Source organism: Myotis myotis, unplaced genomic scaffold (assembly GCF_014108235.1).
Source record: "Myotis myotis isolate mMyoMyo1 unplaced genomic scaffold, mMyoMyo1.p scaffold_m19_p_3, whole genome shotgun sequence".
Lineage (NCBI taxonomy): Eukaryota > Metazoa > Chordata > Mammalia > Chiroptera > Vespertilionidae > Myotis > Myotis myotis.
The window spans coordinates 122,635,343-122,659,720 of record NW_023416335.1 but is presented as its reverse complement, the minus strand read 5'-3'; the positions used below and the strand labels follow the sequence as shown (position 1 = coordinate 122,659,720).

Sequence of the window (24,378 nt, the reverse complement as noted above, 5' to 3'; positions counted from 1 at the left end):
ATTGCACGCTCGGGACAGAGAGTTCTATTATTTCCAGACATATCATTGGATTGTTGCTCTGTATCATGGAAATGCGGTACCTGGGGTTTGAAATCATCTCTGTAGACCAGCAGTTCCCACTGTGCTCTCCAGGGCTTCAGTGGCTGCTGTATAGGGAAGCGGGGGAGGAAAGCGGTGGAAGGACATAGAAATGGGAGGGAGTCCAAACAATTAAAACTCAGGTCCTGCCACACTTTTAATCACAGAAATAGTTTGTATCAGTCTCACATATTGGATTTCTTTGTAAGATTTTTTTTTGAAAACAAGTCTGGCACTACTTTTTGGTGTGGAATGATGGAGTTGGTGGTGGGGACTGGTCCATACTAACAAATTTATCCCTATGGCAGTCTGAATCACAGCCATCCATAACAGATAAACTTCTGTTCTTAAAGATCTACATAGGAGGAAATTTCACATCTATTTCTGTTATACAATTCCATGTGTCTATTCCCTTAAACCATGGTCAGCTAACTGTGGCTCGCAAGCCACATGGCGGCTCTTTGGCCCCTTGAGTGTGGCTCTTCCTAAGCCTTAGGAGTACCCTAATTAAGTTAATAACAATGTACCTACCTATATAGTTTAAGTTTAAAAAATTTGGCTCTCAAAAGAAATTTCAGTCATCGTACTGTTGATATATGGCTCTGTTGACTAATGAGTTTGCCGACCACTGCCCTAACAGAATGTTTTTTTCTTGTGTTTCATGTATTCTTCAGAGTAGTCTTTAATCTTGGCTTTCTTTTTTCTTGGTTCTTTTTTTTTAAGGAACCTATTTTGCTAGAGATGCTGCTTACTCCAGTCGCTTCTGCAAAGATGACATAAAACATGGAAACACATTCCAAATTCATGGTGTAAGCCTGCAAAATCGGCATCTGTTTAGAACATATAAATCTATGTTTCTCGCTCGAGTGTTGATTGGAGATTATATAAATGGAGACTCCAAATACATGCGACCTCCTTCCAAAGACGGTAGCTATGTGAACTTATATGACAGCTGTGTGGACGACACCTGGAATCCAAAGATCTTTGTGGTGTTTGATGCCAACCAGATCTATCCTGAGTACTTAATAGACTTTCATTGATCCAACTTACAAATCTCAGTGGTCAAGGAAGTTTATTCTTTCTTGCAGGAAGACTTGCTCTCATGTCATCTAGCCACTAATGTTAATTATCTGACACTTTTCAAACCGACTTGAGAAAAAAAGTGGACTCCCTATAAAAAGACATACTGGCTTTAAGGTTGGTTTTATTGTTGTTTTGTTTCTGCTAGTTTTTCACCGTCTTGTTTGTTAAAGATGGACACCATTGCCATTTTAACACCTTGCGGTGAAAGATACCACTAAAAACTGAATCAGCGGAGTCTCAGTTAGCATGGTCACTTAGAGTTATCAAAGTTTCTGTGTGTGTTATCAGGATGAACGTTTTCAGGTGAGATAGACTGATTCCTATATATGTTCAGAAAATAAGTTATAGACATAAGCTGGTTCCTTCAGAGGAACTGAACCTTTGTAAGTTGAATTCTGATGTTCCTGTCCACCAATCTACATGTTGCTTTGTTGGTCTTCTGAAACCTTGAAGCAGCCTGAGTATTCTTGAGAGAAGTAGGAAATAAAATTATTTGCAGTCCTGCCAAACAAGCCAGAAGGAGAAAATCAAGGTAGAGTGCCCTGCTTCTGTCCGCCCAGGACGCAGGCTGCAGCCTCAGATTGTTCCTGTCACTCCGCTGTCTCCTGCATCTGAACTGACAAGTGCCGCAGCTGTCGTTAGCCTGCAGTTCATCCACCGAGGCTCTGGAATTCTTGTACTGAGACTTGCTGCACAAGGTGTTTATTGCAGCTTTAAAGCAAAACTTTTATTTACTATTTAAAACACATATTTTCCCTTTGTTTTGGGGTTCTGACAGTGATTACTTGTAAGATATTTTTATCTGCTTCCCAACTACCACACACACACAGCTATTCAATAGTGATTTATAAAATTCACTTCCGAATTGTATTTCCCCATTTTGAATCATTGGATGCATGGAACAAATCTGGTTTATTCCTTTCAGTAGCAATTGACAATCTGCTAACTCTCTTGAAAAGTTAGACAAAATTTATTATCATGTTTAATGGAAGTTTGTTTCCCTGTTCTTTCTGTTTTGCTATCCGATTCTAGGAGAAGTAATGTTGCAACAGCTTCCTGCCCTTAAAGGTATTCTGGCAGACTTTTACAACCTTGATTTTCAATAGTTCTACCTGGAAGAAAGAAAAAAAAAAAGAACACTTGTATCAATCATTTTCAAGAAAACCTTCAATCTAATACTGAATTGTCTTCATTATCCTCACCCAGTTTTAGCTGAGAGTTAGTGAACACAATTTAACTTCTCAAGAAAAATCCAGTAAATGTTCATGTCTGTGTTGTTCAGTTCAGCCATTTGAGTTGGGAAGGCATCTCAGCATAATAAAAATGAAGAGTATGCAGCAAGATTAGGTTGGTAATTCTTTACCTACTATCTCCGCATTTATTATAGCCCAGAACACTCGTATTTGTGAGTCGAAAGTAGCACACAGGAAATTGTGTGTACTGGTATAATACCAATTAAAAGTAAATGACAGCAAAGATTTCCTGACTCAGATATGCGGACTATCAGCCACTTTTGATGAAGTGCTGTGAATATTTAGAAAGAATATATTTTAGAAACAGTCAGAAATCATCATGGAAATAACTGAGAAAAAGCCCGCAGGCTGCCTTGGGAGTGGTAGTACACCATTGCTCTAGCCCTGTTCACAAAGAACTTCCTTAGAAACATTAGGAATTTAGATTTTTGAAAATCTTTTGTGCTATTTATTTTTACACACCAAAATGTTTACATAGTCTCCAACATGGCTGTCTTTTTTTTTTTTTCCTGATTTAACATGATTTCCTCTCCCATCACTTGACTGGAATAACTATTATAATGTCTGGGGGTTATTTTTCATTTAGACATGTGCAGATTTCATCTCCGGGTGACTAAGAGCCCAGAGCTGAGATGTGCAAGGCAATCTGTGTGAACTTAATTAGTTGGCTCATCTGTAGGAAGCAGAGTGCACTGCAGTAGACATTGTAAGAAAGAACTATTTGAGAATCTACTGTTAACTCTCCTTTTACAAGAAAGAGCCAATTGAGATCATTTTTTAATGTGACAGCATTGAGTTAATTGACACTAAAATTCAGTTTCTCTGTATTGATCAGTAGATTGAGTTGAGAATCATGGTATCAGTATGTTATACATGCTGGTCTGGACCCATCCACTTGTCACCTTTTCTTCTTGGCATCACATGGTAGGCGTGGGCGAGGGAAGAGAAGCCACTCCAGGTTAAAGAATCAGTGATTTAAAATATTCCACATTGAATGAATCCCAGCTGATAGTGACCTTTCTTTTTCACTTTGGTGATATCAGCCTCAGGGCAAAAAAAAATGTGTTTATAAAGAAAGTTTCATAAATCTTGCTGTTATGAACAGGAAGGTTTTTGTACTAGTGTGACTTTCATCTCTCCACTGTGGTGACGATGGTAAAGAATTTGGAGCCATTTTTGATATGTGAAAATATTGTTTTTACATGTGGTGATTAAAGCTCTCCATCACAGGCCTTGGTTATCTGTGGATGCCACGTACTTGTTTCTGTGATTTCTGTGTCTCAACTCCACCATTCGTTATTTAAGCCTAAATTTTCAGCTCAAATGAAAGGAGTTTATTGCTTGTACCTCTGTGTAACCCACGCACAGATGGGTAAAGTCTCTTGTTCTCAGTTTGCATTACCCTAATCAGATAACCTGTGAGGAAAATTACTTGTTCTGTGGTGTTGAAAATTTCAAAACAGACCAAGGGCTAATGCCTGTGGCCGCACCTTTCCTCAGCGCGCTCCCTGCGTCATCCTGCCTCCAACCAGCCCCTCCCAGCATGTTCACAGTAATTCCTTTTGAATTGAGTTAGGCATTTCACTTCATCTTTAAGCTTCTATTGGCAGAAAGGAAGGTATCAAAAGATATCTTAATTTTAAAGCTGAGAGAAATGAGAAACAGAATGATCAAGGCTCACCTGTGGAAACAAATCAAGTTTTACATCTACTAAAATCATGTCCCACTCTGTCTAAATGTTGGGCTATAATTGTTATGAAAATTCAGTTGAGCTCTGACTGATGATGTAGAAATTTGACATGTTTATAAGTTTTGTTTCTAGCCATCCGGTGTTTGAGGTCCCCTCCCAGGTCTCAGGAACATCACTGGGAACCATCTCCCAGGTCCTCGGTGTGCTTTGTCCCAGATTGTCCTCCCTCCATGGGAAGGATGTTTGTGTTGTTTTCAATAAACATATTGCTTGAAACAGAGATAGTCCATTTCTAGATGAAATTACGGGTTTTGTTCTTGTAAAAGAGAAAGTTAAAGGGAAATGAAGATTAGCCAGGAAAGGAAAAACAAGCCTTCTAAAAAATTATGTTTGATTAGAAACTGTAGCAAAGGGATTGTATTTATTTTTAGCCCTTTGTGCTAATATACAGGAAGAGGTTTGGTGAAAAGAGCCGCCCTGCCGCACTTCCTATGAATAATTTTGTGATGTTGCTTGGGGCAACGGTGATGGAAGAAATGAATGTTTCAAAGAAATATGAAGTACATGATTCTTTTTAAAAAAATTTATTGATTTCAGAGAGGAAGGGAGAGGGAAAGAGAGAAACATCAATGATGAGAGAATCGTTAATCAGCTGCCTCCTGCACACCCTACAATGGGATCGAGCCCAAAACCCGGGCATGTGCCCTGACGGGAATCGAACCGTGACCTCCTGGTTCATAGGTTGATGCTCAACCATTGAGCCACGCTGGCCAGGCCAAGTACACGATTCTCTGTGGGCTTCCTGGTTGGTGTGAGTAATAAATATAGGAGAGGTGAGCCCTGTGTATTTAGGAAAGACATTCAGAGTTCATCCATTAACCTTCACTTTTTTGCAGAGGTAGATGACTTCTCATGTTTTTCAAAAACTCCAGGCTTTGGTAGGTTGTGCAGTCTCTCTCTGCCCTGCCCCTTCCTGTACTGAACTGTATTTGATAAAAAGATGACTTTTTTAGCTTTGGCTGATGTGGCTCGGTTGGGCATCATCCCATGCACTGAAAGGTTGTCGGTTCGATTCCCGGTCAGGGCACATGCCCAGGTTGCTGCAGGCTCCGTGTTTCTCTCCCTCTCATTGTCTCTCTAAAAATCAATAGACAGTTTTAAAAAAATATGTCTTATTTATTTCTAGCACCCAGACAAGAACTTCCTTGCTATAACTGAGCTCAGTCTCCTGCTGTAAGACTGTAGAATGCATTTTCTCAGCTCTAATTGCTTGGCTTTCATTCTTTAGCACTGTAGGCTAAGAACCTGGCTTTGATTTGAACTTTCTCGTTGTGTGGCTGTGTATTTAAGAATTTAGCATCAGCCTTATTTATTTTTAAGTGGCTTCTCATGAGATTGGAACATAGGATTATGCCAAAGACATTGGTGTTTTCTGCAGCTGAAAAGCCTTATTGTGCCCTCTCCTGAGAGGTTATACAATATGCTGATACTGATTCTGGCTCATGCTAACTTCACTTTGGTAAGCTGGTTTAGGGGAGTCACAATCAGAATTTAATTCAAATTATTTTTGCAGTATCCTATATAATAAAAGCATAGTCTGCAAATTGTCCCCTTGGCCAGGAGTTCATCCTGGAATTTGACCAGGGGGCAGGTCTGGCTGGGGGAAGGGAGGGAGTACCCGGCCAGCAGCCAGCAACCAGCAGCTGCTAGGAACCCTACCAGTGCAGGAATTTTGTGCACTGGGCCTCTAATTAATTATAAATACAGATTGCCCTTCTTGTGTTTTCCTGTTCCTTTCTAGAAAATATCCTTTCCTGAAGGGCTCATTGCAGTTTAATGTCTCCTAGATAACATGTAGTATCTGCAGGCATTATAAGTCCACATTTGATTAACATTCTTAGAGAATCAGTATTGAAGTCCATTTCCTCTTATCCTTTTAAGAAGAGCAAGGACCACTTTTGGAGTTGCTGAATCCGAGTTTTCTGGCTTTGCTGTTTGATTTAGTGTGACCTTGGATAACTCACAGGGGGGTAAGGTTTACTTTTCAGAAGGTGAAGTTTATGAAGGACTGATCAGACTATTATTAAAAGAAAAAGACCTGAAAGATTTCTAGGTTTCAACATCTGGTCTGACTGATGACAATTTTTGAATTTAGGTCAAGAAATACACTAGAGCAAGGATCATGATGCATTAGGAAGCAAGAGTTTGGAACAGGAAGAAAAAAATTGACCTGGTTCTCCCCAAATCTCTACCACCCATCAAGGTGGCAACTCTGAGTTCCTGCAGTGTGCCAGTCCAACATGGCCCTGCCCTCGTGAACTTGAAGTCTAGCAGGGAGGGGCAGATGCTGAGCTGAACAAGAATAATAGGTTTAACAGAGAGGAAGTTCAGGCCAATATGAGCGCCTGTGATGAAGGGATCAACCTATCCTAGGGGATCAGAGAAGGCTTCCCTTGGAAGTGACACGTGGCTGTGGAGACCTGAAAGATGAGTGACGGTGAAGGGTTGATTTTAGTCCCCCTGGCTACACCCAGCTAATGCCACACAGGCTTTGGGGAGATGAGAAAAACTAGGTGTGGGGTGGAGGCAGATTGGAGCATTTTTTTAATCATTAAAATTAAGGTAACAGAATCAAAGCCACCTAAAGAACCAGAGTGCTAACCCTACTCCTGCACCTGGCCCTGCGGGTCAGTGTTAAGGGAACCAGGACCAGCGCTGAAGGGTATGTGGAGAGAGGAGCATGGATTATGTCGATTTTTATACAATTTACTGAGAGAATCAAGATGCTTGTTACATAGAGGTATCCATCACCCCTGCTGCCTGCCCTCAGAACACAAGCTCACAGACCTCTCACACCTTCCAAGTCCTATTTATCGGAAGCCTGGGCTTGGGAGTCAGATGACCACATGGCATCCTGGCACCCCCACTTACCAGCTGTCTGCATTTGAGGCTACTCTCTGTGCTTTACTTTCCTCGTCTGTAAATAAGAATAATGATAATACGTACCTCGTGTGATGAAATACGGCCTGTAAAAACACAGAGTAAGTCTCAGTAAATGTTAGTAGTAATAAGTAAGACCACATTTAGGAAGTGTTGTGTAACTAATACAGCCCTCACAGACCTGGGATTTTTATAGCATTCACTCTGCACTGGAGTTAAGAGCATACTTTTTCCCCCCTTAGCATTTACTTGGTCAATGCCCTTTAGCCAAAGACTACAAGAGCAGCCTGTAGTTAAGTGGATTTTAGTGAGGGAGAGCACAGTCCGTGGGGAACTATGGATATGTTAGTAAAGGAGTTAGAAAGAACTTCCTATAGGATTTGGGTTAGGGTTAGGTCCGTGGTCGGCAAACTGCGGCTCGCGAGCCACATGAAGCTCTTTGGCTCCTTGAGTGTGGCTCTTCCTAAGCCTTAGGAGTACCCTAATTAAGTTAATAACAATGTACCTACCTATATAGTTTAAGTTTAAAAAATTTGACTCTCAAAAGAAATTTCAATCGTTGTACTGTTGATATTTGGCTCTGTTAGTCGACTGATGAGTTTGCCGACCACTGGGCTAGGTGATTGGGGAGCATCTAAGGAAATGGGGTTTTGCCTTAGACTGGGAACTGTCAAAAGCAGGGCAAGTCTCTGACTGGGCATCTCAGTCTGTGGAAGAAGGACTAGCAGAGGAGGAACTGCCCCTTGTAAAGAGGCAGCAGGCACTCGCTTAGGCTGAGCTGGGCTGCTTGGTATTCTGCGGGGGGCATAGTGAGCTTATTTTTGTCTGTGCTTAGACAAAATTATGAAGTGACCTTGTTTTATCTCATTTTATCACAGTCCCCAAGTATCTTTGTCTGAGGTTGGTATTCTGAGAGTTTATGTTCAGTAGGAGAATAACATGGCTTAGTCTGAATGCCAGGCCAGCTTCTAAATGTCAGAATGCTTTATTTTTCTTTCTCATGGAGTAATTTTTATTTGGGCTAGTTTTCTTCCTTCATGGAAATGGTAAGTGAATATATTCATGGAAATGGTAAGTGAATATATTCATTCATTCAACAAAACATTGAGTATCTATATCTACTACATACCACCCACTATGTTAAACATAGGATGCAATGGTAAAAACCCCTTGTGCAGGGTGCTCAAAGTCTAGCATAAGAACAGATTTCAAGATTGCTTCAATCAACCATTTTTTGTGTGTCTTGTTTTAAATGTCTTCTTCAACTTTCCTGCAAAGAATTAGCCGTAGGGCAGTGATGGCGAACCTATGGCACGCGTGTCAGAGGTGACACACGAACTCATTTTTTTGGTTGATTTTTCTTTGTTAAATGACATTTAAATATATAAAATAAATATCAAAAATATAAGTCTTTGTTTTACTATGGTTGCAAATATCAAAAAATTTCTATATGTGACACGGCACCAGAGTTAAGTTAGGGTTTTTCAAAATGCTGACATGCCGAGCTCAAAAGGTTCACCATCATTGCCCTGGGCTATGCCTGCACACTCCCAGTGACAAGAAACACCTGTCCCTAATAGGCAATACTAGAGATTCAGTGTTAAAAAATCAATCCTTACCTTGATCTGTAATACCCTCCCCCCATATTCCATCACCTGGGCCTGTCTTCCATTCAAAGTGCACACAACAGGTTCTCTGCATGTTCCCTGAAGTACCTCTGTGTAGTCAGCACATGGAAGGTCTGACTGAACTCTGATTCTCATGTCTCAAGGCTGTACTGACTACTCATATTTTCCTCAAGAGTACCGTATTTTTCTGTGTATAAGATGCCCCCCCCCCCACTTTTCCAATCCAAAATTAAGAAATCAATATTTTAAACATAAAACAGAACACATTTTTATTTAGTAATTACCACCGGTAATATTTACATAGCAGTACTATGATATTATGCAGCATATCGCTTTATTCGGCCCCTGTTGCATCGCTGCTCTCTTCTTCATCACTATTAGTTCCAGACATATGAATTTCTTCAACTTCTATTATATCACTGCTGCCTTCTGGGTCACTATCTATATATGTGAGATCATCCTTGTAGACTGGTGGCATTTTCTGAGCTAACTTTGTTCACGTTCTCATGGCCAACCCTTCTCCCCTCATGAAATTGAAGCACCATTTGCCTTTCCTATAAGATCAACAATGTTCATTTCGCTTGCAAACATTCTAGCCTGACGTTGAATAAGCTTGGTTGACACACATAAGCCACTCTGGCGCTGCTCCATAATCCAAGTCTGAAGTCTTTGCTCCAAGTTTGCCCATTTTGCTGGTTTTCCTCTAAAGGCCTCCTTCTTTTTTGGCATCTTAAGGAGTTGTTTTTCCTGTTTTCTCCACTGTCTGATCATACACTCAGTGGGAGGAGGTCCAAATTGTCTCTCTGCAGCTCTATTTCCATGTTCTTTTGCAAAGCTGATTACATTCAGTTTGCATTTTGCAGAGTAAGACAATCGCTTACCAATATTTATCTTTTTATTTTTTGACACCTTTATGGGCTCAGATGGCTCTGGTCCCTTTGCATCTGCACACTCTCCACATCCCCCTCCAATGACAGCATCAGCTGACGTCAGTAACAATAAGGCTGGTGATTGGAGGAAGCCTGTTTGACAAGGTGTGGGCAGCTACGCACCCATGCAGCTCCCTCCTTGGCTGACTTCTGTGTATAAGACTCCCCTCGATTTTCAGTCTAACAATTTTAGAAAAAAAATAGCGTCTTATACACGGAAAAATATGGTACTCTATTCAACAAATACCTTAATGTAGATTCTGTGTGGGTATGCCTTTGCTATTTAGGTCTGAGAGAGACCACGTTATTGGGAGGTGAGAGCAGCAAACACTAGGTGGCAGCATCTGACTTCGGAACTGGCACAGCCAGGTCTGGGAACCAAGTTCATCCCTCCCCATTTTAGAGAGCAGGGTCAGAGGACCAAATAATCCTGTCTGTTTTTGCACCAGGCTGGACCGTCCTGGTCAAAGCCACCTGGGCATTTATGTATCCTATTTGAGATCATTGCTAGGAAAAGTGAGCCCCTTCCCACTAGTTGAGAATCTTGCCTGTGTTAAAGTTCTTCCTAAACAACCCTTTCACATACTATCATTCACTATTATTTTCTTTCCTTTTCTCATATGAAGTTTTATTTAACTCAGTAAATAATTACTGGATACTTTCTGAATCCATAAACCTTGTCTTTTCAGAGACAAGCTAAAAATATGTAACCCTCTAACTTCTGTCTTGCCTTACTCTCCACCTCCTTATCTACCGGCGGTGCTATCTCTGTGTGCTCTGTCCTCCTCAAGTTACCAAGACCCAAAGTTCTGCCATCCTTGACACAAATAAGACACTCAGTTTCTTATAGTTGTAAAGGTAGTACTTTAGAACACAATAGGCACATTCTGTACTCTTTACAAAACATGAGTCAGAAAAGAGGGGCCATAAATTTAGCTTAAAATTGGAATCTGTGATGTATCAACACACATGTTTTTGACACCCTTCTCTCAAAATTTGAGGAGCTGAACTTGGTCCATGACAAATGTGTTAAAGGTATAATTTTGCACTGTCCCTATGACACTGCGGTGGGGTCAGATACTGCCTTGCCACTCAGGAGGACAGGAAGAACTGACTCTGGAGGGTGCACTTCAGTGTGGGAGCTGGCGTGACTTCCAGACCCCAAATCCAGTCAGCAATATTTTAATTTACTTTGTTGCAATGTGGCTATATTTGCCTCATCTTAGCACTGATATCCTTCATTATAAAAATATATGTATTGTAAGATCAATGTTTTAAAAATATATGTGTCATGGGTTTAGCATTTGGTGTTTGAAAAACAATGTGCTATAATGAAAAACCTAGGTTTTAGAGTCAGACCATCCTAGGTTACAGAACCAGCTTTGCCACTTTGGAGCATGTAGCCTTGGGGAAGTTCCCCAGCTTTTCTGAACAGCTTTTCCTTGTCTTTAATGTTGTGAGAATTACCTGAGGCTGTGTGAGTAGGAAAAGCACTTAGCACAGTGTCTGACATATGCTAGTTGCTCAACACTTAGCTACAATTATTATTATTAATTGAATTATTCCAAGAGGAGGGGATCTGTAAGGTTCTGGTGAAAGGGCCAGACGGTCTAAGGCAGTGGTTCTCAACCTTCTGGCCCTTTAAATACAGTTCTTCATGTTGTGACCCAACCATAAAATTATTTTCGTTGCTACTTCATAACTGTAATGTTGCTACTGTTGTGAGTCGTAATGTAACTATCTGATATACAGGATGGTCTTAGGCGACCCCTGTGAAAGGGTTGTTCGACTGCCAAAGGGATCGCGACCCACAGGTTGAGAACCGCTGGTCTAAGGGAAGATATACTGGAATGATAGAGTGTCAGATCTCAACACAGTTCTTCACCTCTCAGGAAGCACAAGAAGTGGATGCAGGAGAGACAAGCCAAGGCATAGAAAGGCCAAGGAACATAAATAGAATATGATTTAGATTCGTTACCATCCATCTGCTGGCTTCCAGACAGGTTTGTATTTTGTCCATTCCAGATAGCCCTGGTGGGCTGGGGACAGAACAGGATTGTGGATAAGGGTAATATGATTTTTAATATCCCTTCTAATCTGAGGACTTTCTGTTGAGAATTCTTTGTACATTTTTATAATAAAAAATAGCAACAATGCATACAAGAAGCAACCAAAGAATGCATAAATAAGTAGAACAACAAATCGCTCTTTATCTCTTCTCTTCCTCCTCTCTCTCTCTCTCTCTCTCTCTCTCTCTCTCTCTCTCTCTCTCTTCACTTCCTCTCTATCTCTCAAATCAACATTAAAAACATTTTATTTTATTTTTTTAAATATATTTTATTGATATTTTACAGAGAGGAAGGGAGAGGGATAGAGAGTTAGAAACATCGATGAGAGAGAAACATCAATCAGCTGCCTCCTGAACACCCTCTACTGGGGATGTGCCCACAACCAAGGTACATGCCCTTGACTGGAATCAAACCTGGGACCCTTCAGTCCGTAGGCTGATGCTCTATCCACTGAGCCAAACCAGTTAGGACAAAAACATTTTAAAAATAGCAACAATAGCACCTAATGCACTGACTACATCTAGATTATCATGGACTATAGTTAAGTAACCTGCCATCATTGAGTATCAAGTCCTCAGAGCTAGGTTGAAATTTACTCTTTTCTTCTGGTAGCTCCTAGATCAGTGCCTTGAAAATTCACATTTATATTTGTTGGGTTTACAATTAATTGCATTAGCCTGAACTTAGTTTTGGCTCTTCCACCAACTGAGCAAGTAACTTCCTCCTCCTGAGCTTCAGTTCCACATCTGTAAAATGGGAGGGTGGTCGAAAGGCCTCTGCTAGCTCTCATTTTCTGAAGTACACAGCTTTTACTACCTCAAAGGTGCCAAAAATGAAAATAAGGTAAATCTGCAAAGCAATTTATGTTCACTGTTCTCCCAACTTGGAGTAGACTTGGACCATAAAATGGATGATAGAAAACTAAATTATAGGCAAAATGCACTAAAATACAAAAGGATAAAGCAGCAGACATTGAGGGTATTTTCAGTGTAATGAGTGGTCCTTTAGAGAGAGTTGACCCTCAGAGGACCTTTGAGAGTTCAGTCTATTCTTTTTTTATTAAATATATTGGGGTGACATTGGTTAATACAATTATGTAAGTTTCAAGTGTACAATTCTATAATACATCTGTATATAGACACAAAGTTTAGTCTCCTTCCATTACCATATATTTGCCCCACTTTATCCTCTTTAATCTACCTCCAACCCCCTCCCCCTCTGGTAACCACCAAACTGTTGTCTATGTCTATCAGGTTCTCTTGGTTTGTTTTGTTTGTTCATTTGTTGCTTTCTGTTTTATATCCTACATGTGAGTGAAATCATGTGGTTCTTCTACACTTCCATTTGACTTATTTTGCTTAGCATGATACTCAAGATTCATCCATGTTGTCACAAAGGCAGTATTTCATCTTTTCTTATATATATATCACATCTTCTTTATCCAGTCCTCCATTGTGGGGCACTTAGGTCATTATCGTGTCTTGGCTACTGTGAATAATGCAGCAATGAACATAGGAATTCATATATCTTTATGAATAAAAGTTTTCAATTTTTTTGAGTAAATATCCAGAAGGCGGATTACTGGGTTATAAGGTAGCTCTATTCTTAATTTTTTAAATATGTTTTTATTGATTTTTAGAGAGAGAGAGAGAAACTGATGAGAGAGAAACTGATCAGCTGCCTCCTGCATGCCCACTACTGGGGATCAAGCCTACAACCTGATATGTGTCCTGGCTGGAAATCGAACTGACAACCGCTTTGGGCATAGGGCAACATTCAACCAACTGAGCCATACCAGCCAAAACTTTATTCTTAATTTTTGAGGAATCTCCATGCTGTTTTTTATAGTTTCTGTGCCATTTAAATTCCCATCAACAGTGTCTGACAGTTCTTTTTTCTCTATATTCTCTCCAACATTTCTTATTTCCTGTTTCTTGATATTAGGTATCCTAAGAGGTGTGAAGGGGTATCTCATTGTGGTTTTGATTTGAATTTCCCTGTAGCTAGTGAAGTTGAGCATCTTTTCATAAATCTGTTGTCCATTTGTATATCTTCTTGGGAAAAGTGTCTGTTCAGATTCTCTGTTCACTTTTTAATTGTGTTGTGTGTGTTTTTGTTGTCAAGATGTTTGAGTTCTTTATGTATTTGGGATGTTAGCTCCTTATTGGAGATATTGTTTGCAAATTGTTTGCCTTCTCCCATTCAGTTGGTTTCTTTTTTTTTTCTGTGCAGAAACTTTTTAGTTTGACATAGTTCCATTTATTTATTTTTACTTTTACTTCCCTTGCCTTTGGGATCAAAATCATAACATCTTCTCTGAGACCAAGGTCCATAAGTTTAGTACCTATGATTTCTTCTATCTATTTTATTATTTCAGATGTTATATTTAGATCTGACCCATTTGAGTTCATTTTTGTGCATGGGTCAAATAACATTCTAGTTTCATTCCTTTGCATCTGGCTTTTCAGTTTTCTTAGCACCATTTATTGAAGAGGCTTTCTTTTCTCCATTGTATGTTTTTGTCTCCTTTGTCAAAAGGTAGTTGCCTATATGCATATGGGGTTTATTTCTGGGCTCTCAATTCTGTTTTATTAGTCCATGTGTCTGTTTTTCTGCCAATACCATACTGTTTTATTATTGTAGCTTTGTAGTATAATTTGAACTCAGTGATTCATTGGGATTTTGATGAAGTTTGCATTAAATCTGTATATTGCTGTGGATAATATGGCCATTTTAACTATGTTGATTCTTCCAATCCATGAACATGGGATATGTTTCCATTTTTTTGTGTCTTCTTCAATTACTTTCAGTTTATAGGTTCTTTCACATTCTTTGTTAACTTTATGTTTAGGTCTTTTCTTCTTTTCTGTTGAAATTGCAATGGAATTGTTTCTTTCATTTCTTTTTCTGAAAATTGATTGTTAATATATAGGAATGCAATGAATTTTTTAACATTGACTTTGTATCCTGCAACTTTACTGTAATTGTTTATTGTTTCTAACAGCTTTTTGGTGGAGTCTTGCAGATGCCAATATGTCATTCTTTTTTATGGTTGAGTTTATTCCATTATATATATATATATACCACATCTTCTTTATCTATTGATGAACTCTTAGGTTGCTTTCATATCTTGACTATTATAAATAATGCTGCAATGAACATAAGGATGCATATCTTTTCAATTTAGTGTTTTCAGATGAATAACTAGAAGTGGAATTGCTTGGCCCTATTTGTCTCTTGTTATACCCTTTTATTTGAAGTCTATTTTGTCATAATTATTGCTACCCTAGTTTTTGTTTTTCCATTTTTATGAAATATCTTTTTCCATCCTTTGCTTTCAGTCTATGTGTTTCTTTTGACCTGAAGTGAATCTCTTGTAGACAACATATATAAGGTCTTGTTTTCTTATCCAGTCAACCACCCTAGGTCTTTTGATTAGAGCATTTAATCTATTTGCATTTAAAGCAATTGCTGATATATATGTATTTATTACCATTTTATTATTCATATTTTTTTTCTCCTCTCCTCCTCCTCCTCCTCCTCTTCCTCCTTCTCCTCCTCCTTCTCCTTCTCCTTCTCCTTCTCCTTCTCCTTCTCCTTCTCCTTCTCCTTCTCCTTCTCCTTCTCCTTCTCCTTCTCCTTCTCCTTCTCCTTCTCCTTCTTCTTCTTCTTCCTTTTCTTCTTCACCCTTGAACATTTTCTGTAATACTGGTTTGGTGGCAATGAACTCCTTTTTTGTTTGGCAGGCTCTTCATATATCCTCTGATTCTAAATGATAACTTTGCTGGGTAGAGTAATCTTGGTTGTAGGTCCTTGCTTTTCATCACTTTGAATATTCTGTGTCAGTCCCTTCTGGCCTGCAAATTTTTTGTTGAGAAATCAGCTGACAATCTTATGGAAGCTCCTTTATAAAGAACTAACTGCTTTTCTCTTGCTGCTTCTCAGATTCTCTCTTTGTTTTTAATTATGATGTGTCTTGGGCCTCTTTTGGTTCATCTTGTTTGGGACTTTCTGTGCTTGTCTATTTCCTTCACCAGGTTAGGGAAGTTTTCCATTATTTTTGTCAAATAGGTTTTCTTTTTCTGTTACTCCTAACCCAAATATATTTTTCTCCATTGCTTTACAGAGAGAGTGGGGGGGGGGGTAGTGAGGACAAGAGGGAGAGAGAGGAGAGAGAGAGAGAGAAACATTTTTGTGAGAGAGACACATTGATTGGTTGCCTCCCATACACTGCCTGACCAGGAGCGGGGAGTGAATCCAATCCAGTTATGTACTCTTGACCAGGAATCAAACTCTTGACCCTTCAGTGTATGTCCCAACACTCACCATTGAGCAACACCAGCCAGGGCTCAAATAGGTTTCCAATTGCTTGTTCTCTCTTCTCTTTCTGGCACTCCCATGATGTAAACATTGGTATGCTTGATGTTGTCCCAGAGGCCTCTTAAACTATTCTCATTTTTTTAAATTCTTTTTTTCTTTTTGCTCTTCTGATTTAGTGTTTTTTGCTTCCTTATATTCCAAATTGCTGATTCAGTCCTCTGCTTCATCTACTCTACTATTGATTCCTTATAATTTATTCTTCATTTCTGATTGGTTCTTTTTAATGTTTTTTTTTTTTTTTATCTCTACTTCCATATTTTCTATCCCTTTCTTGAAGTTTCCAGTGAGGTTATTGAGCATCCTTATAACCGGTGTTTTCAACTCTGCATCTGGTAGATTGCTTGTCTCCATTTTTTTTAGTTCTTTTTCTGGAGTTTTGTTCTGTCCTTTCACTTGGGATATATTTCTTTGTCTCCTCATTTTGGCCACCTCCTTGTGTTTGTTTCTATGGATTAGGCAAAGCAGAGCTGCTACATCTCCTGGTATTGGTAATGTGGCCTTATATATTCAGTGTCCTGTAGGGCCCAATGGCACAGCCTTCCCAGTCACCCAGTCTGGGTGCCTTAGGTGCACCCCTCCCCCACCCATGTGGGCTGTGTGCACCCTCCTGTTGTAGTTGAGTCTTGATTGCTGTTGGCAGGTCAATGGGAGGGATTGATCCCAGGCCAATCAGCTTTGAGGACTGACCATGACTACAGCAGAGGAGCTGCTATGCAGGGGATGAAACCCTGGAGCAAGATTTCCTTCAGCAGGGCTTTGGTTCTTACAAGTCTGCCTCTGGAGGGTGTCACTGGTGGAGGTGGTTGGGTGGTACTTTGGTATGCTCTGAAGCTGTCCACAGGGTGCAATGGCTCTGGAACCTCCTGGGCCACCTAGTATGAGCTACAAAGCAATCTTCAGGTGGCTGTTACTTGTGTGGGGCTTGGAGGTTCCTGGGAGAGTCCAAGCTGAATACTGAGGCTGGTTGCTGCTAGTGCCAGGCCTGGGGCCACTTAGTAAGCAGTATGGAGTAGGCCGAGGTCAGATGCTGCTTGTTTAGGGTTTGTGAACCTTTGAAAGATTTTAGGAAAGTCTGAAGCATGAGTCAAGACAGGCCATTTGTATGGAAAAGCCACTGGAAATGGCTTGCGTGGGCCCACAAGTTGGGTGAGTCAGGCTCTCAGGGAATCACCAGGGCAGGGCAAACAGTATAGCTAGGTTGATGGAGGCTCATATGGTATCCACCTGCACCTGCAGCCCCTCCAGTCCTCATTCCAAAGCCAGACAATTCAGTTCCTCCCAAAGCCAGTTCCTTCCCTATGTTCCTGGTGCCTTTTGAGCTGCTGTCCCAGTGCTAGAGCTCAGAGCAAGTTAAGTCCACGTAAACGCATACATTGGCCCTTTAAGAGCACCACCTGGAACTCCAACAGCCCTTTCACTCACTCAACCACAATCTGCATTTGTTTTCACAGCAGAAGTTATGGGGAATTCTCTTCCTGGCACTGAAATCCCGGGCTGAGGAGGCTGGTGTGGGGCTGGGACTCCTCAACCCTGAGCAGACTTCCACAGCCAACATACTCCTTTGGGCTTTTAACTACTAGCCTCAATGTGGCTTGTTCTGCATATCCTTAGTTATAGGACTTCTGTTCAGCTAACTTTCAGGTGGTTCTCAATGATGATTCTGTAGTTTACTTGTAATTTTTATGTAATCGTGGGAGGAGGTAAGTACTGTGTTTACCTACTCTGCCATCTTGACTGGAAGCCTCAATAGCATGTTGTGTAAACATATTTGTGGCTTTTCCTGCTTTCTTTTGCCAGTTTATTTCCAATTTTAACACATTGTGGCCAGAGACTATGCTTGGTACAATTTTAATATTCTTAACTTTGTCAATGCTAGTTTCGTGTTCCAACATATGGTCTATTATTGAGAATGTTTCATTTGCACTAGAATAGAATGCATATTCTGGCATTCTGGGATCAGAAGCTCTGTAAATATCAATTATGTCTATTTGGTCTAATGTGCCATTAAAGACTGATATTTCCTTATTGATTTGCTGTTTTGATGATTTAATCACTGCATTGATTTCTAACAATATATTCTTAGAAAAATATATTTAGACTGAAAGGCTCCTAAGAGATCATCTCATTCATCTTTCCATCTTTAGACAGACTTGGGATTATACCTTTTAGGAGGATCATGATAGCCTAGGATTCCCATTGGTTGCCTGGAAATCAAAAGTCCTGAATTCAGTTTATGATGCAGTGTATGATTTTGACCAAAAAATGTAACCAAGACTCTTGCTTTACATGAAGTTCCTCATGTTTGTGTAGTCTCAGGAGACAAGATGTAATTCACACAACGCACTATTAAATTCAGCGGCTGCAGAAGGATGGTAGGTTAGAACAAAGGCATTACACTATACTGTAGTCTATTAAGTGTGCAATAATGTTATGTCTAAAAAGTAATGTACATACTTTAATTAAAAATACATGATTGATAAATAATGCTAACCATCACCTGAATCTTCAGCCAGATATAATCTTTTTGTTGGAAGATCTTGCTTCGATGATGATGGCTGCTAACTGGTCAGGGTTGCTGAAGGTTGAGGTAGCTGTAGCAATTTGTTAAAATAAGAAAATAATGAAGTTTGCTACATCAATTGATTCTTCCTTTCACTAATGATTTTTTCTGGAGCATGCAATGCTGTTTTACCCACAGTAGAACTTCTTTGGAAATTGGTCAATTATCTCAAAACCTGCTACTGCTTTATCAAGTAAGTTTATGTAATATTCTAAATCCTTCATTGTCATTCTACAGTCTTCATAGCATTTTCACCAGGATGTAGATTTGATCTCAAGAAACCACTTTCTTTGGGCATCCATATGAAGCAACTCCTCATCCATTCAAGTTTTATCATGAGTTTGCAGAAATTCAGTCAATTCAGGCCCTATTTCTAATTCTAGTTCTCTTGCTGTTTCCATCACATCTGTAGTTACTTCCTCCACTGAAGTTCTGAACCCCTCAAAGTCATCTATGAGGGTTGGAATAAACTTCTCCAACTCCAATTAATGTTGACATTTTGACCTTTTCCATGAATCACGAAATGTTCTTAATGGCATCTGGAATGATGAATCCTTTCCAGAAGAGTTTCAATTTACTCTGCCCAGATCCATCAGAGGAATGGCTATCTGTGGCAGCTTTAGCCTTACAAAATTTATTTCTTAAATAATAAGACTTGAATCAGAATTACTTCTTGATCCATGGGCTGCCGAAAGGGTGTTGTATTAGCAGGCATGAAAACAACATTAATCTCCTTATACATTTCCATCAGAGCTCTCAGCTGACCAGGTGCATTGTCAATGAGCAGTAATAGTTTGAAAGGAATCTTTTTTTTTTTTTTTTAGAAGTAGGTCTCAGTGAAGGTTTAAAATATTCAGTGAACCATGCTGTAAACAGATGTGCTGTCATTCAGGCTTTGTTCCTTTCATAGGGCACAGGCACAGTAGATTTAGCATAACTCTTAAAGGTGCTAGGATTTTTGAAATGGTAAATGAGCATTGGTTTCAACTTAAACCCACCAACTGTATTAGCCCCTGACAAGAGAGTCCATCTGTTCTTTAAAGCTTTGAAGCGAGGTGTTGCCCCTCTCCTTTCTAGCCGTGAAAGTCCTAGCTGGCATCTTCTTCCATTATAAGGCTATTTCATCTACATTTAAAGTCAATTGTTTAGAGTAGGTAGCCACCTTCATTAGTTATCTTAGCTACATCTCCCGGGTGACCTACTGCGGCTTCTACATCAGCACTTGCTGCTTCACCTTGCACTTCTGTGTAATGGAATGGCTTCTTCCTTAAACCTCAGGAACCAACTTTTGCTATTTTCAAAGCTTTCTTCTGTAGCTTTCTCACCTTCCTCAGCCTTCATAGAATTGAAGAGAGGCTTTGGCTTAAGGGAATGTTGTGGCTGGTTTGATCTTCTCTCCCAACCACTAACATTTTCTCTATATCAGCAATAAGAGTGTTTCATTTTGGTAAAGTTTTTGTGTTCACTGGAGTAGCACTTTCACTTTCCTTCAAGAACTTTCCAAAGGAAATTAAACTTTGTTAACTGGTGCAAGAGGCCTAGCTTTTGGCCTATTTTAGCTTTAGAAGCACCTTCCTCACTAAGCTTAATCATTTCTAGATTTTAAATATATATTTTATTGATTTTTTACAGAGAGGAAGGGAGAGAGATAGTTAGAAACATTGATGAGAGAGAAACATCGGATCAGCTGCCTCTTGCACACCCCCTACTGGGGATGTGCCCGCAACCAAGATACATGCCCTTGACCGGAATCGAACCCGGGACCCTTGAGTCCGCAGGCTGACCCTCTACCCACTGAACCAAACTGGTTAGGGCCATTTCTAGATTTTAAAGTGAGAGATGTATGACTCTTCATTTTACTTGAACACTTAGAAGGACATTATAAGGTTATTAATTGGCCTAATTTCAATATTCTTGTGTCTAGGGATTAGGGAGGCTGAGAAGAAGAAGAGAGACAGGGAATGGCCAGTCAGCAGAGCAGTCACACATTTATTGAGCTCACCATCTTATATGGGCAGTTTGTGGTGCTCCAAAACAATTAAGATAATGACATAAAAATCACTGATCAGCCCTGGCCAGTGTGGCTCAATGATTAGAGTGTCAGCTCACATATGGAAGGGTCTCAGGTTTGATTCCTCAGTCAAGGACTCGTACCTGGGTTGCAGGTTCCCTTCCACCACTGATGGGGGCACATGCAGGAGGCAACCAGTTCATGTGTCTCCCTCACATACCTCTCTCTCTCTCTCTCTCTCTCTCTCTCTCTCTCTCCCTCTCCTCCACTCTCTCTGAAAAGCAATGGGAAAAATATCCTCATGTGTGAGGATTTTTAAAAAATTACTGATCACTTATCACCATGACAAATATAATTTTAAAAGTTTCAAATATTGCGAGAATTACCGAAATGTGACACAGAGACATGAAGTGAACAAATGTTGTTGGAAAGAATGGCACCAACTGACTTGCTCAACACAGGGTTGCCACAAACCTTCAATTTGTAAATAATACAGTATTGGCAAAGTGCAATACAGAAAAAAGCAATAAAACCAGATATGTCTGTATTTGCAAATAACAGTATTTATTAGATTGGAAGCAGTGGGCATGATTACCCCGACAATTTAAAATTACTACCATGTGAGATACATTATTTGAGGATTAAGAAGTAATAAATGGATGTGTCTTTTTTTAAACAACTAATAGTACATCAAATTAATTAGGATCAAACTAAAACATAATCTTGATTTCTCTCTTTACTTTTCATTTTGCTACTTGGTTCTCCTAAGAAGGTGATTGATGATCTGGATGGAGAGCAGACTTCCCTTGTCTTCTAAAACTGAGGTTTTAAAATGAACTTCTGTGGGTTGTCATAGTGATAAAATGTTTACCCAGGATGCATCATACTCTATTTACTGTCCCTGGGAGAAAATTCCTGACCACCTTGCTGCTGCTTACCCCAACATGTTGTCCATGGCCAAAGACACCTTGCACTGTCCTCGTGTCACTACGTTCCCACAGAAGCCTGTATGCCAGGAACATGAGGAACAATGTCTGCATCTTGCTTTCTCTGTCAGTCCAAATGGGTAATCACATCTAGAGCTCAAAAGGAACTTAATAACAGTCCTCAATCCCCTAAAGGGTTTCCATGCAGAAGATGGTGGCCAGCTGCTCTTTATCTTTGCTGAGAACAGGGGAGGGATCGGATTTAAACTACAGAACAAGATCTTTCAGTTAGACATTAAGAAGAATTGCCTGTTACAGTTTTAAGACACAGAGTTGGCAACCAAGGGCAGCTATGAAATTGCTTGCCTTGAAGATCTTTAACAATAGGAAAGATAGGCAGATAGGCAAGGCAACCTGCCAGGGGAGAGGTTATGTAGAGGTCACCATTCATTGATCTCCCTCCAGGCAGACATGGACTTGTTCTTAGCTCTTTCATGAGACTTATGACAAGATGGGTCATTCCATATCTACTCTACTGGACTCTAGCAATGTTTAGGGCAATGAGAATGTTTGGCATGGTGCCTTGTGCATAGTAGATACTCAAGATTTAGTAGTGAATGAATTCAACTCAGATGAAATATGTCTTTGGAATTTCTCAATCCCTCGCCTTCTCTTCTCACCCTCTTCCTCCTTTCAGCACCTTCCCATCTCAGGTGAATTCCCAAATCCCTTCCAGCTCAGAAGCTTTAGTAGCTGGATCTGCTCTGTTGTTACCACACCATTGCACCTTTCTTTGGAAACACAGATCTTATAAGCCATCCCTGAATGTGAGTGCCTTAATAACAGAACAAAGTTTCCAACTATATATACACGTGTTAGTTTACAATTCCATGGCATTATCAACCCCATTTCACAAATAAGCAAGCTAGGGCTTAGAGAGATTGCCACATACCCAAGGTCAAATAGCTAATAAGGCTGTAAACTCACATCTAAAGCCCAGCACTTAAACACACAGCCATACAAGTTCTCTTGCCCAGGAATATACAAAATTGAACTGTATAAGGAACTAAATCTCCACCACATTCAAGACCAGTCATGGTACCTGACTGCCCAGGCCTGCCTGGCCCTAGCCCAGCCACCGTTCAGTGCCTGCGAGATGTAGGCAGGGCCCGCTATCTACTGAGATGGTGGGTATCACAGGTGCCAGGGGCTGTAGTGGGCCCTGATATTTGAGTTTACGTTACTACCTTGCTACCTGGGGACTCTAGCATTTCATCCACCTGCAGAGTGAATATTTGTCCTTCCCTTTCTGGCATCTGAACCACTGGAAATAGGATCTCTCTATCAATAGTGCAGTCTGGTCGGGCAGTTTATTTTTACTCCTTCAGATGCTTTTTGCTCTCTTCTCAGATCATTAACCCACTCTGGGAGAACTTTTGCTCAGATTTGGATCACAGAGGACCAAGGCTCTGATGTGTGTAGCTACTATATCAGAAACAGCGAACACTGAAACCGTGGTGCACACTGCCCACGGCCTTGTGCTTGGAGTTCTTCCACTGAATCTCTTGCTTTCTGACCAAATATGTTGATCTGCCCAGAATCCTTTTAAAGAAAGTTATAGATTTCTTCCCTGCAATTATGGTGTGATTCCCTGGGAAAGTGTGGTTTAATTTGTACATGATTTTCTTGAATACATCATCATAAAGCAATTTTCCATTGAAGCTTTGTTATTACATAGCCAGAGAAAATCATGCAATTATCACTTAGTGTGGGGACTGGCCTGTGCCACAGTGGGAGACTGAGCAGAGAGTGCAGGCTTAGTTTCCAACAGCTGCTTAAGAAATGATAGGGCAGGAGGAGCTGTGACTTGGAGCCCCCATTTTGAAAGGATAATAAACTGGGAAGACACCCACTAGACTTAAATTTTCTGAGGACAAGGCCTGTGCTATACATTTGTAGTCACTATCCATGTCATAGTGATTAGGAATATAGACTCTAAAGCCAGGCAGCCTGGGTTCAAATTCTTCCAAGATCATCAGCAGGCTGTGTGACATCTCTGTGCTTCAGTTTCCTTGTCAGTAACACAGTACCTATCTCCCAGGGCTGTTGTGATGGCTAAATGAGTTCATATATGTAAAGTGCTTAGAACACAGCCTAGAATGAAATTAGTACAGTATAGCTAACACAGTACCTGTGCATGATAGGCTCAATAAATGCTTGTGAGTACATAGCAGCAGCATTCCATGCCTGACCTACAGTAGTCCCTGCATGGTACATTACCACTCCAACAAAAAGAAAAAATGTGAATAGTTGGAATGACTGATCAAGGAGGAAGTGAGACATTTTTCCTTGGGGGTTTTATAATGGTATTGACTCTCCTCAGTCAGGGATCCCTGTGTATACTGCATATTTTCAAGGAGTCAATGGCCTGGAGAAAAAAGGGCACAGAGAGTTCTTCAAACAAGAGAAACAATTGTTGTCTGCTCACATTACCATGTACTAGTCCATATTGTCCACAAGCCACTGAGTTCCACTAGGCGGTGCACTGAGGTTGACCTATTCTGAGCCAATAAATGCTCAAGACCTTCCCAGTGGGTCAGCGAGTGCCACCCACTCCCCAGGAGTCTTCTCACTGGATTTCTCAAGTTCTTGGTCTCTAATGTTTTCTTACATCTTGGTGCCTTACACTACCAGTTTTCACATTTATCACCCTCCTTTGTCCTCTTTCTTGTGACCCCACCCCTAACACGGTGGTTAAGAATTATATAATTTATCAATTCACAATATTTAGATGTCATGGAAAACACAATTCTGTGATCCATTGGAGGGGA

The 24,378-nt window shown here is 40.3% G+C and overlaps 1 protein-coding gene across 2 annotated transcripts in view; it reads left to right on the top strand.

Annotated features, from left to right (window-relative positions):
- The window catches only part of PARP11 (poly(ADP-ribose) polymerase family member 11), a 53,202-nt gene extending 51,928 nt beyond the window's left edge, over positions 1 to 1,274 (top strand). For both annotated transcript variants that reach the window (XM_036300873.1, XM_036300872.1), the window contains one exon: positions 802 to 1,274. In XM_036300873.1, coding sequence (XP_036156766.1) covers positions 802 to 1,118 — 317 coding nt within the window. In that variant the 3' untranslated portion in view covers positions 1,119 to 1,274. The remainder of the gene's footprint in view (positions 1 to 801) is intronic.
- The last annotated feature ends 23,104 nt before the right edge of the window (positions 1,275 to 24,378 follow it).